At 36.0% G+C, this 14,885-nt stretch overlaps 10 protein-coding genes across 10 annotated transcripts; 3 read left to right on the top strand and 7 right to left on the bottom strand.

The window, feature by feature from the left end:
* Positions 1-114: 114 nt before the first annotated feature.
* LEU2 (3-isopropylmalate dehydrogenase) lies at positions 115-1,209 on the bottom strand (the record flags this gene model as incomplete). Its single annotated transcript, XM_019183182.1, has 1 exon — positions 115-1,209. One exon carries the CDS (start codon positions 1,207-1,209, stop codon positions 115-117), a length of 1,095 nt encoding a protein of 364 aa, XP_019040114.1.
* Positions 1,210-1,579: 370 nt separating this feature from the next.
* Positions 1,580-2,977, bottom strand: NFS1 (cysteine desulfurase; the record flags this gene model as incomplete). The annotated part of the gene is made up of 1 exon (XM_019184574.1): positions 1,580-2,977. One exon carries the CDS (start codon positions 2,975-2,977, stop codon positions 1,580-1,582), a length of 1,398 nt encoding a protein of 465 aa, XP_019040113.1.
* Positions 2,978-3,593: 616 nt separating this feature from the next.
* Positions 3,594-4,542, top strand: PET8 (Pet8p; the record flags this gene model as incomplete). Its single annotated transcript, XM_019181418.1, has 2 exons — positions 3,594-3,626; positions 3,733-4,542. The coding sequence occupies 2 exons, from the start codon at positions 3,594-3,596 to the stop codon at positions 4,540-4,542; spliced, it is 843 nt and encodes a 280-aa protein (XP_019040112.1).
* Positions 4,543-4,624: 82 nt separating this feature from the next.
* Positions 4,625-5,920, bottom strand: DCC1 (Dcc1p; the record flags this gene model as incomplete). Its single annotated transcript, XM_019180394.1, has 1 exon — positions 4,625-5,920. Exon 1 carries the CDS (start codon positions 5,693-5,695, stop codon positions 4,625-4,627), a length of 1,071 nt encoding a protein of 356 aa, XP_019040111.1. The 5' UTR covers positions 5,696-5,920.
* A 1,076-nt stretch (positions 5,921-6,996) lies between these two features.
* On the top strand, positions 6,997-7,651 carry BUD3 (Bud3p; the record flags this gene model as incomplete). The annotated part of the gene is made up of 1 exon (XM_019186217.1): positions 6,997-7,651. A coding segment is annotated over exon 1 (458 nt), but the record flags the coding sequence as incomplete, so codon positions are not given.
* Positions 7,652-9,503: 1,852 nt separating this feature from the next.
* WICANDRAFT_61461 (uncharacterized protein) lies at positions 9,504-9,957 on the bottom strand (the record flags this gene model as incomplete). Its single annotated transcript, XM_019183181.1, has 2 exons — positions 9,504-9,817; positions 9,873-9,957. The coding sequence occupies 2 exons, from the start codon at positions 9,955-9,957 to the stop codon at positions 9,504-9,506; spliced, it is 399 nt and encodes a 132-aa protein (XP_019040109.1).
* A 236-nt stretch (positions 9,958-10,193) lies between these two features.
* WICANDRAFT_28177 (uncharacterized protein) lies at positions 10,194-11,327 on the bottom strand (the record flags this gene model as incomplete). Its single annotated transcript, XM_019181457.1, has 2 exons — positions 10,194-10,789; positions 10,949-11,327. Coding segments are annotated over 2 exons (975 nt in total), but the record flags the coding sequence as incomplete, so codon positions are not given.
* Positions 11,328-11,718: 391 nt separating this feature from the next.
* On the bottom strand, positions 11,719-12,483 carry SGF29 (Sgf29p; the record flags this gene model as incomplete). Its single annotated transcript, XM_019181505.1, has 2 exons — positions 11,719-12,013; positions 12,071-12,483. The coding sequence occupies 2 exons, from the start codon at positions 12,481-12,483 to the stop codon at positions 11,719-11,721; spliced, it is 708 nt and encodes a 235-aa protein (XP_019040107.1).
* A 435-nt stretch (positions 12,484-12,918) lies between these two features.
* Positions 12,919-14,067, top strand: MRP7 (mitochondrial 54S ribosomal protein bL27m; the record flags this gene model as incomplete). The annotated part of the gene is made up of 1 exon (XM_019184092.1): positions 12,919-14,067. One exon carries the CDS (start codon positions 12,919-12,921, stop codon positions 14,065-14,067), a length of 1,149 nt encoding a protein of 382 aa, XP_019040106.1.
* A 73-nt stretch (positions 14,068-14,140) lies between these two features.
* WICANDRAFT_61458 (molybdopterin synthase catalytic subunit) lies at positions 14,141-14,611 on the bottom strand (the record flags this gene model as incomplete). The annotated part of the gene is made up of 1 exon (XM_019183180.1): positions 14,141-14,611. The coding sequence occupies one exon, from the start codon at positions 14,609-14,611 to the stop codon at positions 14,141-14,143; it is 471 nt and encodes a 156-aa protein (XP_019040105.1).
* Positions 14,612-14,885: the final 274 nt, after the last annotated feature.

The following is a 14,885-nucleotide window of genomic DNA, read 5'->3' as shown; positions in this document are numbered from 1 at the left end:
GTTACGTTAGAAGGTCTACATTTGTATTTATCTATGTCCACATTCATTCATTATTCGCTTTTTTTACTGAAAATGTATCTTTAATTTATCATCAAACCAGTAATGATAAGTTTCTTAATTTTTAAGAATTCTTTTAACAGCTTCAACAACAGCATCACCAACTTCCTTTGTTGAGTTTGAACCTCTTAAATCACCAGTTCTAACACCGGCATCCAAAACTTCTTTAACAGCTTTTTCAAGAGCAACACCTTCTTCGAATAAATCTAATGAAAGCTTCAACATCATAGCAGCTGAAAGAATGGTTGCAATTGGATTGACTTTATTAGCAGCCAAATCTGGGGCAGAACCGTGACAAGGTTCATATAAACCAAAAGCTTTGTTTGTATCAGGTAAAGAAGCTAAAGAAGCTGATGGTAATAAACCTAATGAACCTGGGATAACGGATGCTTCATCGGAAATAATATCACCAAACATGTTTGAAGTAATAACTATACCATTCAAAGTGGTTGGTGATTTGATCAGAATCATAGCAGCGGAGTCAATCAATTGATGTTGAACAGTCAATTGTGGGAATTCCTTTTCAATTGTTTCAGTAACAGTTTTTCTCCATAATCTTGATGATGCTAAAACATTAGCTTTATCTAATGACCAGATTGGTAAAGGTGGGTTATGTTGTAACGCCATGAATGCAGCCATTCTAGTGATTCTTTGAACTTCTGGAACCGAGTAAGTTTCAGTATCTGAAGCAACACCAGAACCGTCATCTTCTTTTCTTTCACCAAAATAGATACCACCAACTAATTCTCTAACAACGGTGAAGTCAGTACCTTTTGCAAATTCAGCTTTGATTGGTGATAGTTCTAATAAAGATTCACTTGCAAAATTACAAGGTCTTAGATTAGCATAAAGGTTTAATTCTTTTCTAATTTTCAATAAACCTTGTTCTGGTCTGACAGCACCAGTTCCCCATTTTGGACCACCAACAGCACCTAATAAAACAGCGTCAGCCTTTTTAGAAGCTTCTAAAGCTTCATCAGGTAATGGAACACCAGTAGCATCAATGGCAGCTCCTCCGATTAAATGGTGTTGAAAGTTAAATTTGACGTTTGGACGAACTTCTTCAATGGCTTTTAAAACTTTGATAGCTTCATTAGTAATTTCAGTACCAACGTGGTCACCTGGTAAAACAACAATTGTCTTTTCACTCATTTTTTTTTCTTTCTGCAATTTGTTTCTTGGATTAATTGAAAGCTAAGAAACAACAGTTCAAATAAACTTAATGAATTTGGAAAGGTTTCAGTCATAAGTTTTTTGGATTCGTAGATTTTTCAAATCATCAACCAGCGAAAAAGAGTCACCGGTACAGGACCGGACCGGAAGAAAATGATCTTAAAGCTTTACACTTTGACAGGTTTACTGACTCATAAAGCACAAACTACACCGTTAATTGTAAAAAAAGATACCATTTCAATAACTAGATAATGAAAGTGAATGAGAACCCTGAAAAGAAAACAAGTTATTCTTATATATATACATATTCAGAAGATGTATTCTTCTTTGAAAACCACTGCAAAATAAATCAATGTCCAGACCATTCAATTGTATTCAAGTCAATACCTTCTTTCACCATTTCCCATAAAGGACTTAACTCTCTCAAGAATTCAACACGTTCATTTATAGCTTTAACAACATAATCGATTTCTTCTTCAGTGGTAAATCTACCAATACCAAATCTAATTGAAGAATGAGCCAAGGCATCATCAGCACCTAAAGCATGCAAAACATAAGATGGTTCCAATGAAGCAGATGTACAAGCAGAACCTGAACTTAAAGCAATATCTTTCAAAGCCATTAATAAAGATTCACCTTCAATATAAGCAAATGAGACATTAACACAACCAGCGTATCTATGTTCTTTGGAACCATTTAATTGGGTGTGCTCAATTGATAATAAACCATCCATCAATCTTTTGGATAGTTTTTCAATGTGTTTTTGATCATATTCCATATCTTCTTTGATGATTCTGCAAGCTTCACCAAACCCAGTAATTAAAGGAGGAGCTAAAGTACCAGATCTTAACCCACGTTCTTGACCACCACCAGTGATAATTGGATCTAATCTTACTCTTGGTCTTCTTCTGACATAGATAGCACCAACACCTTTAGGACCATAGATCTTATGAGAGGAAATTGACATTAAATCAATATTCATATCATTAACATTCAATGGGATTTTACCGACAGCTTGAGCACAATCAGAATGGAAGAAAACTTTGTGCTTACGACATATTTTACCAATTTCTTCAATCGGTTGAATAACACCAATTTCATTGTTGACAGCCATAATGGAAACTAGTGCAGTATCTTTACGGATAGATTTTTCCAACTCTTCCAAATCGATCAACCCATCTTCATTGACTGACAAATATGTGACATCAAAACCTTCATCTTGTAAATGTCTTGCAGAATCCAAAATACATTTATGTTCGGTTTTTGAAGTGATGATATGTTTTTTGGTTTTACTGTAAAATCTTGGGACACCTTTGATTGCCATGTTATTTGATTCAGTGGCACCACTAGTGAATATTATTTCCTTTGGATCAGCACCAATTAAATCAGCTAAATGTTTTCTGGCGATTTCAATTTCTTTATCAGTTTCCCAACCATAACTATGAGTATTTGAGTGTGGGTTACCATATAATCCAGTATAAAACTTCAACATGACATCCAAAACTCTTGGATCAGTTGGAGTTGTGGCTTGCATGTCAAGATAGATTGGTCTAGTACCATTTGCTTCGTTGACTTTGAATGCATTTTTGATGATATCTGAACCCGGAGCAGAAAGTTCTTCTTTAATCTTGTTTGATATAGCAGACGCCGCAGAAGCACTTGTAGCTGGGTTAACGGCTGAGCTATTCAATAGCCTTTTCTGTACCAAAGGTCTTGAAGTCTTTATTATAGCTCTAACGGTATGCATTTTTCCCTGAAAGATCTGTTTGAATATCTTGTAGTAGGTTTAAAAAAAGCAGCAAATAAAATGTTCCCACCTGTTGATAGATATCAGCTAGCACCAACGAGTAATTCTTTGAGACTTGTGTGTGTAATCTCTGTTTGAAACTTTGCACCGACTTTTGTTGAAATGCAGATGGAGGAGTGAACTGAAGTGTAAAAAGAGAAAGATTATGGGAAATCGAATCGATTTGATTATGAATTAGCCATCGGATTTGGGTTTCTTCTAATTTCTCGCCTGGCGATGACATAATCACACGCTAAGCCAGAGGGGTTGCCCGCCCCTGGGCAGCGCACTAAACCCGTCTAAAACACGGTAAAGCCATTTAAAAGATCTAACCAAATAAAGATGTAGCAAGTCATAGCTGATGAGAAGGGAAGAATGACCTATTTTCTGATACATTCGCAATTTACTATTGATAGCCCATATCTTCTGTGTAGTTACTCCCCGAATGAATCATCTGACTCATCAGGGCACACAACCACTCGCGATCGATCTCGGGAATGAATCTCTACATACAAATCTTTACTGGAAAACACCTTTCTCAATTCTACAAACCAGATACCCAGAACTCACCATAGCTATGTCTGGAAATGACTTCTTCATCTCTCTTTTGGTATGTCATGGTCTCTTGCTCAACTCAATTGCACGTCCTACGTTTTTTTAGGGTTTGTGCTGTCTCTTCTTTTCATTAGTACCTACTAACAACTTCTGATATTTAGAGTGGTGCTGCTGCTGGTACTTCAACTGATCTTACATTTTTCCCAATAGATACTGTCAAAACAAGGCTTCAGGCTAAAGGTGGATTCTTCAAAAATGGTGGGTACAAAGGTATATATAGAGGTCTTGGTTCAGCCTTGATTGCATCTGCCCCATCTGCATCTCTATTCTTTGTTACCTATGATACAATGAAGGTCAAATTACAACCCGTTAGTGAAAGCTACATCAAAAGTAAAAATTTAGCAACAACAGTGACACATATGGTCTCTGCATCTTTAGGTGAGATCTCAGCTTGTTTGGTGAGAGTCCCAGCTGAAGTCATAAAACAACGTACTCAAACATCTGTTGCAAATTCATCTTTAGATACTTTCAAAATACTTTTGAGAAACGACAACAAAGAAGGTTTAATTAAGGGTTTCTATAGAGGCTGGAGTACAACTATTCTTAGAGAAATCCCCTTCACAATCATACAATTCCCATTGTATGAATGGTTGAAGAAAACTTGGTCTACAAAACAAAACTCACCTGTTAACCCAATTCAAGGTGCCCTTTGTGGTTCTTTAGCCGGAGGTGTTGCTGCTGCTTTAACAACTCCTTTAGATGTCCTAAAGACCAGAATAATGTTGAATGAAAAAAGAGTATCTGTGATATATCTTGCAAAGATAATTTTTAAAGAAGAAGGATTCAAAGTCTTTTGGAAAGGTGTTGGTCCAAGAACCATGTGGATCAGTGCCGGTGGTGCAATCTTTTTAGGAGTCTATGAAACTGTTAGTTCCCTACTCACAGGTCTAAAACATAAAGAAAAATCATGAATAATTAATGACGCTACCATTTAAAATTAAATTAGATTATTGTAATGATGTGTATAAAACAAATGCTGATAGAACTAGATGATTACCTTGGAGTAACGTAAATTTTTTTCCCGACTTTCTTCTTTTTGGCAAATTTCATTATGAAATTCTCAAACTTCAACCCTTTAGAGTTGAACTCCTCTATAAATGGGATAATATCATTCAATTCCCATGTTGATTGTAGCTTGAACAGTATCCTTAGTCTTTCATTTATATCTTTCGGCAGTTCATACTTTGATAAGTACTGGAGTCTATCAGGTAAAGGTCTAACAAAAAACCCATTTAACAGCGGTAAATCAATTGAACACTCAAAAAAGGGAGGAAATTCAGATTTCCATTTGATGAAAAACTCAGAAGGCGAAATATATTTTTCAGATCCAAATTTTCTTAACGTTTCAATACCATACCATTGTGCTATCTTTTCTTTATTCAAACTGAACGGTTCTTTATCTTCTTTAGAAAATTTCCTCAAGACAGTTTCAACAACATCAATCGTGTAATCATCATCTTCACTCAATGTTTTGTAAACTTCTATCAAAGATAGCTCATTGAAATCCAGATTAGATGCCATTATAGACATAATAAGCACATGCAATGAACGTGTTATGAAATCATGAGATAGAATAACAGCTTGACCATTAATAGAAGACCCATTTAGATTAAACCATGCTTTGTCAAACTCAAAATCAGAAATCGGGGCATTTTCTCTTAAATACTCAAGTGAAGTTTCTAAACCACCTTTTTTAAAATTACCTTGTCCATCATAAATTGGAATTCCTCGAACATCAATCTTACCTGAAGTTGGTTTACATTCAAAAACTGATGCTTGCGAAGAATAACCCCAAAACGACCCGCCTTTTTCCTCTTCACAGCTGTTCTTAGAATCCATTAGCATTACTGTATTGGAGTGATTTCTTTGTTTGATTTGAAAACTTTTAGTTTTAGAACATAGTACTATATCACTTTCTTCACTTGATGCTTTTATGAATATTGGTTCTTCATCATTTTCAATAATCTCCAAAAGTTCTGGTGAGAGCTCAATAAGCCTAAACGACGTATCAGAGTTTAGATTTGCGTAGATTCCAATCTCATGGCTTGCAGTATCGTCAACCATGCTCAATACATGTGATAGATCAATCAATATCAATTCCTAAATGTACTTAGATTCTCCAAGTCGCGTAACACGTCAAAAATCCAAATTTTCGCGAGGAGTGTGCGTTTACCGATATCTGAAAATCTGTCGTTACTATAGTAACGAGTGTTTTGATCAATGTTTTGTTTTTTTGGAAAATGAAAACAAAAATGATTGATTATTTACAACAAACAGTTGAACATTAACCAATCGACAACTACGAACTGGTGCTGCTAAGCTGCTGGTACCATACATTATTAAGAAGTGACAAACAAGGAATGAGTCAGCTTTTGTTTGGTAAAAACATTCAAGAACCAAAAGACACTGGAAACAGTGACACTCCAGAGCCTGCCTTCAACATTGTCAAATTAAACAACAATCTCTATACAAATGTTAGTAACAATCATAGGTCTGCTGATGAATGGATGGAAATACTACCTGGAGGTGCGTTTTTCACAGGAATTGACCACATCCTTGGCCAAATAATAGTGATGGTTTACGAGGATCCAAGTTCCAAAAAGATTAGTACTGTTCTATTCTCATCATTAGGTGAAATGTGTTACAACTCGTTAACTTTGGATCAAAATTCAAGATTTTTTGCTGCTTGTGAAAATTTGAAAGATGAATTGAAGAAATCGAATGTTCGAAGAGCATTGGCTATTACACTATTGAAAACTTATGGTTCATTACCAGGAAATATCTTACCTTCAAACACAAAAAATTCAAGTACAACATATTGGGATGAAACCGTTGCTGGCGAGCTAGCCTCAAATATGAAGCTGATAAATGATCAAACCCCTTCTCAAATTGGACAGAAGCTGATGGATTTGGGATTTTTGACTCCACATTTTGTTGAATCAACTGTTCTCGATGTGATATACGACGATGATCCGGATATTATTGAAGCCAATAATGAATTGGTGTACTTATTAGGAGAACAAGTCGAACATTTGTTTGATCCGTTAACAGAGTACTCACCAGAAAACAAAATAACTTATTATGAACCTCCTGTTATGAATCAAAACACAGATGATGGTCTAACAAAATCAATCTGCTCAGAACTAGTGCAATTTCAAGAAAACACAACACATGTATTAATCGAATTTCTTCAAGAATTCGTTATTCCAATGAGAATCAAAGCTTTGAATGGGGATATAAATGGCCTGGACATTGCCAAATTGAACCAAATATTCCCTCCAACTATTGATGAAGTAACAAGAATAAATTGTGTTCTTTTAGAAGCACTACAAAAGGCAGTTCCCTTTGGGAGCTTTGAAATTGTTAAAGCATGCGGAACAACAATTCCTTATTTTTACAAAGCCTATATGCGCCATGAATCAGTAATGAAATCATTTTCCCATCTGCTTAAAGGGTTCCGCCGTGAATATTCGATTGAACTTCAACCTCAATTTTCAGAAAGAAGAATCGAATCCATTATGAACGTATCGTTAAATTTGACTAAAATCAAAATGATTCTAGAAAGGTTGATCAACATAAAGAATTGGGACAGCAACGGTGAAGATGGTCAAGTCAAAACTTACTACCAGAATTCTGTTGAAACTATAGATGCATTTGCTAAAGATGAACTCCAGCCGTACTCTAAAAGAGTTTTCACTCCTTCAGGAAAAGTCCTCACTGAAATTTGTGATGGAATCCCACCATTGTTGACATATGGGTGGCTGAATAGAAAAGTTGTGTCGGTATTCGATGCTTTCAATCTTGTTTCTAACGAGGATGATCTTATAATTATTTTCAATGATTATGTGGTTTTTGCCAAAATTGATAAAGATGAAGTGACAAAACAAACATCCGATTCAATTACACCACATGTGTCAGATATTCTGATGAACTCGTTGATGAATGAGAGACCCTTGAAAAACATTCCAAATTTGAAGATTATCGGCTGGTCAAGTATTGGAAATTTTGAAGTGGAAACATTTGGAAACAATAACATCAAAATAATATTAAATGACTCTCCACAAAACCCTCTGGTTTATAAAGTTGAAAATAACACTAAATTTGTGAATCTTTTGAACAGGGCCAGAATTTTAAATAAATCAACCCCCTTCCATCTGTTTAAAAACATTGAATTCGGCTTTACAATTTACTCAGCAGCTCATGAGCGCAAAATATTTTCACGTGAAATATCAACTTCGTCAGTGGCCTTGTTTTTGAATGCAAATGTTGATGAAGTGGTTTTGGAAAACTATAAGTTGTTTGCTGCTCTCTCAGCAAGGTTTGTTGATGAAGATTTAATCAAAGTGGAAGGAATTACAAGAACAGGGGAGAGAACGCACTACACTATTAACTCCTCAGAGTTTTCAAGCTTTATTTCGGAGAAACTATCATCATTAGAGCTTCAGCGTCATGGTTTTGAAAACAACAGCTATTTTGAAAAATCATTGGTTTCTAATTCAGCTCTATTGCAATCAACACTTCACAATGGTGTTATGAAACAAAGAATGAGCCCCATAGTTCCACAAAAAAGATCATCATCTATTTCATATTCCAAAGTTCCATCAAGGAATCCATCGATCTCTAGCTGCAATAAACCTCTTCCAAAAATTGTGGATAACGTCAGAGATACTAAAAAAAATAATCATATTTTGAAGGAGGAAAGTGAATCTAAACCAAAGAATAAATTGAAGCATCGTCTATCCCATATTTTTTCAACTAAAAAAGTTAAGTCAAAAGAATCCTTACCTTTGGACAATACCACGAGAGAAAAGATTGTGGTGACTCCAACTCAGCAATTCTCAAGTCGTTCAGATGATTTAAGTAGTTTGGAGAATGAAAGTGAAGTTGAAGAAGTTGATAGTATGGAGGATTGTGTGACATTTGAATCTTCAATGACACCTGTTTTTGATGATGATGATGAATTAGATCATCATTCAAATGTTAAAAGCTTAATTGAAACTGATGCAAGTGGAAATTGGCTTATTGCTAGAGATAATTCATCAAGAAATTTTGGTTTGCAGATAAACAGAACTATGGTAACGGCTCCAGAACAATCTGTATCGGAAGTACATGAACCACCTACCAGAAAAGAACCCGACAGCAAGAGTGATGATAGAGACCTTAATGAGAAAGAATTATTTTCAACACCCATAATGTCTCGCAAACTACCAACATTCAATTCTTTAGATGATGAATTCAAAACACCTATACTGCGAGTTGGATACAACTCAACAGAGGATTTAAATGCAGAAGAAAAGGATGAAGATATCTTTTACACTCCCAAAAGTTTTGGTAATGACTTCCCAGAGTTTGGCTCGATGGAAAGCTTGGTATCCAAAAAAATTAATGAAATGAACAATGCAGAAGATCACCATATATCGAAAACACAAAATGAGTTAAGGCAAAATGCAGTTTCAAAAGTTCCAGAAAGTGAAGCTAAAGATTTCATTGAAATACATTCTTCACCAACCTTTCAATCATTTCACGAGGATGTTTCAACTGATAACTTCGAAATTAATAGCCTTGATTGGAAATCTCCAAGCCAGCTTAATCTTTCAAGAATCTATGAAGATAACCTTGCAAATGATGAATCCTTCGGTTATCTTGCCGGAATCTTGGATAATTCTTGTATCATAACAGAAGGTCTAAACAATTCAGAAACTTACAAGACACTACCAAGATCATATTCATCAATCAAATATCTTGCTGCTTACATTGACAGTGGTACACCTATTTCCAAAGACCTATTGGATTTTTTGGAGGAATAGAGACACAAGGACATTTTGTAAATAACTAATGAATATTTAATCTTGATCTCCCAACGTATTAAAATTTATTTCCCAAACGTAACTGTTCTAGGATCAAGCGGTATACCATCTGGACCGATTTGATTTTTAGAGAGTTCTTCACGAGTGTACTTCAATCTGGCTTCATCGAACGAAAGTCCTGGGTTATCTTCCATTATCTTTAAGATTTTACTTTTGGCATTTTCATCTAATCCTTTTCTTGTATCACCACTGTTGTTCATGACTAGATCAAAATTTGAAGAGGTCAATCCACTCTCTATGTCCCTTTGAAATGAAGGGAGATGACTATATCCGTCTAACCTGATTCTTCTTTTACCCAACCATACTCTCAGTTTTGGTACTTTTAATGAACAAGTTAGTAAGACACAATGGGGAAAAAATGTATTCTCACATACACCACCTTTCTCTTAAATGGAAAAGTATCAATATCACTATTATAAGTAGTATACCACCCCCTATATGAAATTTACCAACAAGCATTTTAGTATTCAAACGACGTAAGTGTTCTATTGCTTTTGTTATGTTAACGCTGTACCCCCTTGGTGTTTTTTTTTTTTTTTGCAGATGGTCCGAGAAAATTATATGCCACAAGCGTGTCATAAAATTATGGCACTGTCTTAAAGATAATTACAGAATATTCAATAAAGTAAACGCTCTTTTAATTAAACAATAAAGTTACAGAATTTTTATGCTTCGAATTTCCAGCAGATTGCTTTTCATGGTAATTTAGCAAATGTGATGTTAAGTTCACGTCCCCCGTAGGTATAACCGTTCAGCTTTTCAATAGCAGCTTCAGCGGATTCTTCGTTTCCAAATTTAACAACTGCTGAGCCTGAAGGTCTTCCAGTAGAATCAAATTTGATTTCAGCGGTATCAACTTGAGCAACGGTGTCAAACAAGTCCAATAAATCTTGGTTAGACGTTGCAAATGGTAGGTTCTCAACAAAAATGGTTCCATTTCTTTCACCATTTCCCACTACGCCTTCAGTAAATTGAGAGTTAACAACAGAAGATGGGCGTTCGGTGAAGCTAGAGCCTTCATTTAGAGCTGCATTGTTCTTACCTTCATGGACATCAAGTGCTCTTCCTTCAACTTCATAACCATTAAATCTCTTAATAGCATTATCAACATCTTCCTTATTTTCAAAAGAAACAATACCAAACCCTCTTGATCTACCATAATTGTCTAGTCTGACATCAGCATGAATTATAGTACCACATTCTCTGAAGATATCTTTCAAAGCTTGCCAGTTGATTGAGAAAGGTAAATTTGCAACAAAAACTTCATAACCTTTATGTTGAGGTCTATCATCTCTTCTTGGAGGATATCTATCAGAATATCCACCACGACCACCACCATAGCCACCTCTATCGAAGCGGCCACTGCCATAACCACCACCGTAGCCTCTGTCATTGCTTCTATATCCACCTCTGTCACCGTAGCCTCTGTCATAATCTCTTCCATAGCCACCTCTTCCACCAAAATCTCTACCATAACCTCTATCAGAGTATCTATCTCTTCTTCCATTCGATGATGGCGGTGGATTATCTTGTCTGACGAAAATGTCACGGTCTAAAAATGGAGTATGATCAAATTGGCTAATGGCTCTTTCAACTTCTGCTTTGGATGAAAATTCGACAGTACCCATACCACGAGGGCGACCATTTTGTGTAACGATATCAGCACGAATAACATTACCAACACCTTGAAAATGGTCCTTCAATTGGCTCCAATCACAGTCGAATGGTAAGTTACCAACAAAAATACTGTTCTCGTAATTTCTATCAGACTTACTGTGAGGAGCTTGACTGTCGCCAAATCTACCTTCACTTCTGTAGCCCCCTCTACCTTCTCTTCCATCTCTGTAATCTTCCCTGTATCTTCTAGGTGAACGGTCTCTATTATCTTGACGGTCTCTGCGAGGAGAACGGTCACGAGAATCCTATTTATTGACAATTAGTACAAATGTTCATACTTTAATAATGAAGATGCAAACAAGCTCTGGTAGAGTTCACCAGCACTAGTAGTATACATACATGAACGTTATCAATATCCATAGCCTCAGACATTTTGAATACTGTACTTCTGGTGGCTGACCAACAATGTGTCTGTTTTGTTTTGGAAACATCACCTGGATTGAGTCTTCGTTTTCATCAACACTTTTTTTCAGTTACAGTCCAGTTCCGACCCAATCAGTCCCGGAAATTGATCACTACATCAATAATTCACATATAAACCATTTATTTGCCTGGATATGGAAGAACCAACCTTCTGTCAACTTCTGTCTCTTTCCCTTCCTCTTCTTCTCCTTCAAACTTTAGTCTACAACGCCCGTCTCTTTTGGTACCAATGACTTCTGCCGGGTAGAACGTAGTCGTTTCGGGGTATCTTGCCAGTACTTTGGTGCCATATGGATAGCTTACCAGAGACTCAACACTCTGTTTACTGGGTATCAATATGATATCCTTCCAGGTCGCCTTGTAAGTTTTCCCAGGATTATTATTTTCGTCGGGCTCTGGATCACGCACTTCAAATCTATAAGAGAACTTAGTGTTAGTAAATTTGATTGACAAGGAAACAGACTTCACTTACTTGGTTCCATCCCCGATCACTTTGGTAACTTCACATTGAATCCACTCATCTTCTGCACCTCTCTGGCGCAGTCTGAATGCAACCTCCGAGCCCATAGTTACTGAATCTGATTCATTGAAAGGACTTGTCCAGAAACTTCTGCCCTTCTTGAATTTTGGATCCGCAGCTTTCCTTTTATGTTCAGCATTTATAACCACACTAAGGTTCTCTAATATAGTTTCGAGAACTCTTAGACTCTTATCCACATTATCCTTATGCGAGGTTAGCTTTTGTAAGGCATCGTTTAATTGTTTCTCAGAAAGACCTGATATTTTGGTTTTTATGAAATCCTTATTTTCATCAAAGTTGCGCTCCTCATTGCTATTAAAAATATCTTGCAAAGATGAAATTATGATATCCCATTGACCTTCCATTTTTGAATCCTAAAAGGGTTGTAAACCAGATTTAATTTCCAAAGACACTGTTCACTCTCGTGAAGACATAAACAATCACTTGAGATGAACCGACTGATTATAATTCGCGAAAAGGTTACCCGTCTTACATGGAGCATAAGTTGTCGATATCTGTACTTATTAAAATATAATGGTATAGTAGTTTCATGATGATCGCTCTGACTATGATAAGGCCCATTTCCCATTTCAACTATTAAGATCCCATACGAATATTATACAGAATACCTCATTGCCGAACTCTTCCTGGGCAAGGTGTTTCTTCCCTCAAATGAAAATGGTTAAGCACCGTTGGCCAAACCTGAAAAACTGTACTCAGGAAAAAAAAAATCAACGAACTTTCAAGCATTAACAAAATAATAGAGACAGGACTGATCAAAAAGAACAAAAGTACTCAAGATGGGGTTTTGGAGCGCAAATAAAAATGTCGCTTTCATAAAAAGTGCTTTTGGGCTAGTATCGAACAGTTTTCCTAGGGCTTCTGTCATCAATGGTCCTATAATACAAGTTCGTACTGCTACCAAAAGAGCTGCTGGTTCAAGAACAAACATGAAAGATTCAGCTGGTCGTCGTTTAGGTTCAAAGAAAGGGGAGGGAGAGTTTGTGAGACCAGGTCAAATTCTTATGAGACAGCGTGGTACAAAATTTTTTCCAGGTGAGAATGTTGGTATCGGTAAGGATCATACAATTTTTGCACTAGAGCCAGGTTATGTTCGTTTCTATTTGGATCCATTCCATCCAAGAAGACGTTTCATTGGAATTGCATTAAAAAAACACTCAAGACTACCAACACCACATTTTGAGCCAAGAGCAAGAAGATTTGGTTATGTACCAATAACAGACCCATCAAAAGCAAAATTTGAAGAAGGTACATTGAAACGTAAACAATTTTTAATGAAACCTATTTTGAAAAAAGAAGTAAAAGCCAGAGAAGAGAAAAGAATCCAGAACACAGCTTTGTATGGAGAACAATTAATTAAAGTGGTTCCTGAATTAACTGAAGAAGAAATCAAGATCGGTTCAGAACGTTTATTAGCTATTAGAAATCACGTAAAAAATGGTTTGTCTAATGAAGAAGCCAAAGCTACAACCACAATGATCTACCTTCAAAACTTGAAACTTTCATTAAAAAGAAATGAAACAACTCAAGAAGAGTGGACTACAGCACAACAAAAATATTTGAACCTTTCTAGCAAATTGGAAAAAGCTGTTACATTTGACAATAAATTCAACATCATCAAGTATCGCTCCGAAGATGAAAGAAGATCATTGGTTGCACAACTCGAATCAACCATTAAGGAACTTTACAGCAAGTTTGATAAAAAGAACACTAGTGAAATCAAGAAATTGTTATTCAATTCAGATGTCCTGACTCAATCAGAACTTATTAAATTTAAGAGAACCTATCTCAAGGCAGTTTTACCAGAAGATATTGCCGTTACTGATACTAAAGACAAAAAGGCAGCTATTGTCAAACGTTGGAATTATATTAGAGAAAAGGTTGATGTTGTTGCAAGATCTAAGGGTGCTTTTGTCACAAGAAAATGAATGTGTGATTCAAAAGTGATAGTCATGTATATATAAATAAAGATAGAAGAAACATACTTTTATTTATACCCACCTATAGTATATTTGAGGTGTCATTTTCTTTCCATGAAGAAGAACCATCAGTATAATTCTCCTTTTTCCATATTTCAGCTTTCTCTTTTACCTTTTCTAGTATCCAAATTGCAGCCTCCCAACCTTCTTGACGGTGTGTACTGCTCAATGTTACCAAGACACTTTCCTCTTTCACTGGAACATCTCCTAATCTATGACATATGTAAATTTTGTGAATACCTGTGTCTTTAGAGTTATCTGAAAACTTTGATAGTGCTTCTTCTGCAATTCTAGTCAGCGTTCTTACTGCTAATTTCTCATGTGCTTCATAAATCAGCTTCTCAACTCCTTTATCTTCAAAGCTATTCCTTGTAGTCCCACCAAAATAAATAACAGCACCTGCCTCTTCACATTTCACAAACTCTAGCCCTTCCAATGGGTTCAGGGGAGCCGTTGTCAAAAACACCTTCACATTTGGTGATTCTATAGACATCTCTTAACCTTTTTGAATTGGTTTATTCAAGTCAAGATCTGTTACGTTAGTTCTCTTATCACAGGGTTTTAACTCGTTCCAATTTCTCACCTTACCCAAAATTTGAGATCTCGAGAAGAAAAAAGTCCGTTGATCTCTTTTCAACACACATATCTTCACTTCAACAAGCTTATAATGAACTTTCTTCGGAACCTTTCAACGAAAGTCACACCTGATTATGGTTTCAATCCTTCAATAAATGCCCTGGTATCTGAGCTGGACCAACTCTCCCCAA

Source organism: Wickerhamomyces anomalus, assembly GCF_001661255.1.
Source record: "Wickerhamomyces anomalus NRRL Y-366-8 unplaced genomic scaffold WICANscaffold_2, whole genome shotgun sequence".
NCBI lineage: Eukaryota > Fungi > Ascomycota > Saccharomycetes > Phaffomycetales > Wickerhamomycetaceae > Hansenula > Hansenula anomala.
The sequence above is the reverse complement of the archived record's forward strand: the minus strand, read 5'-3'. Positions and strand labels throughout refer to the sequence as shown.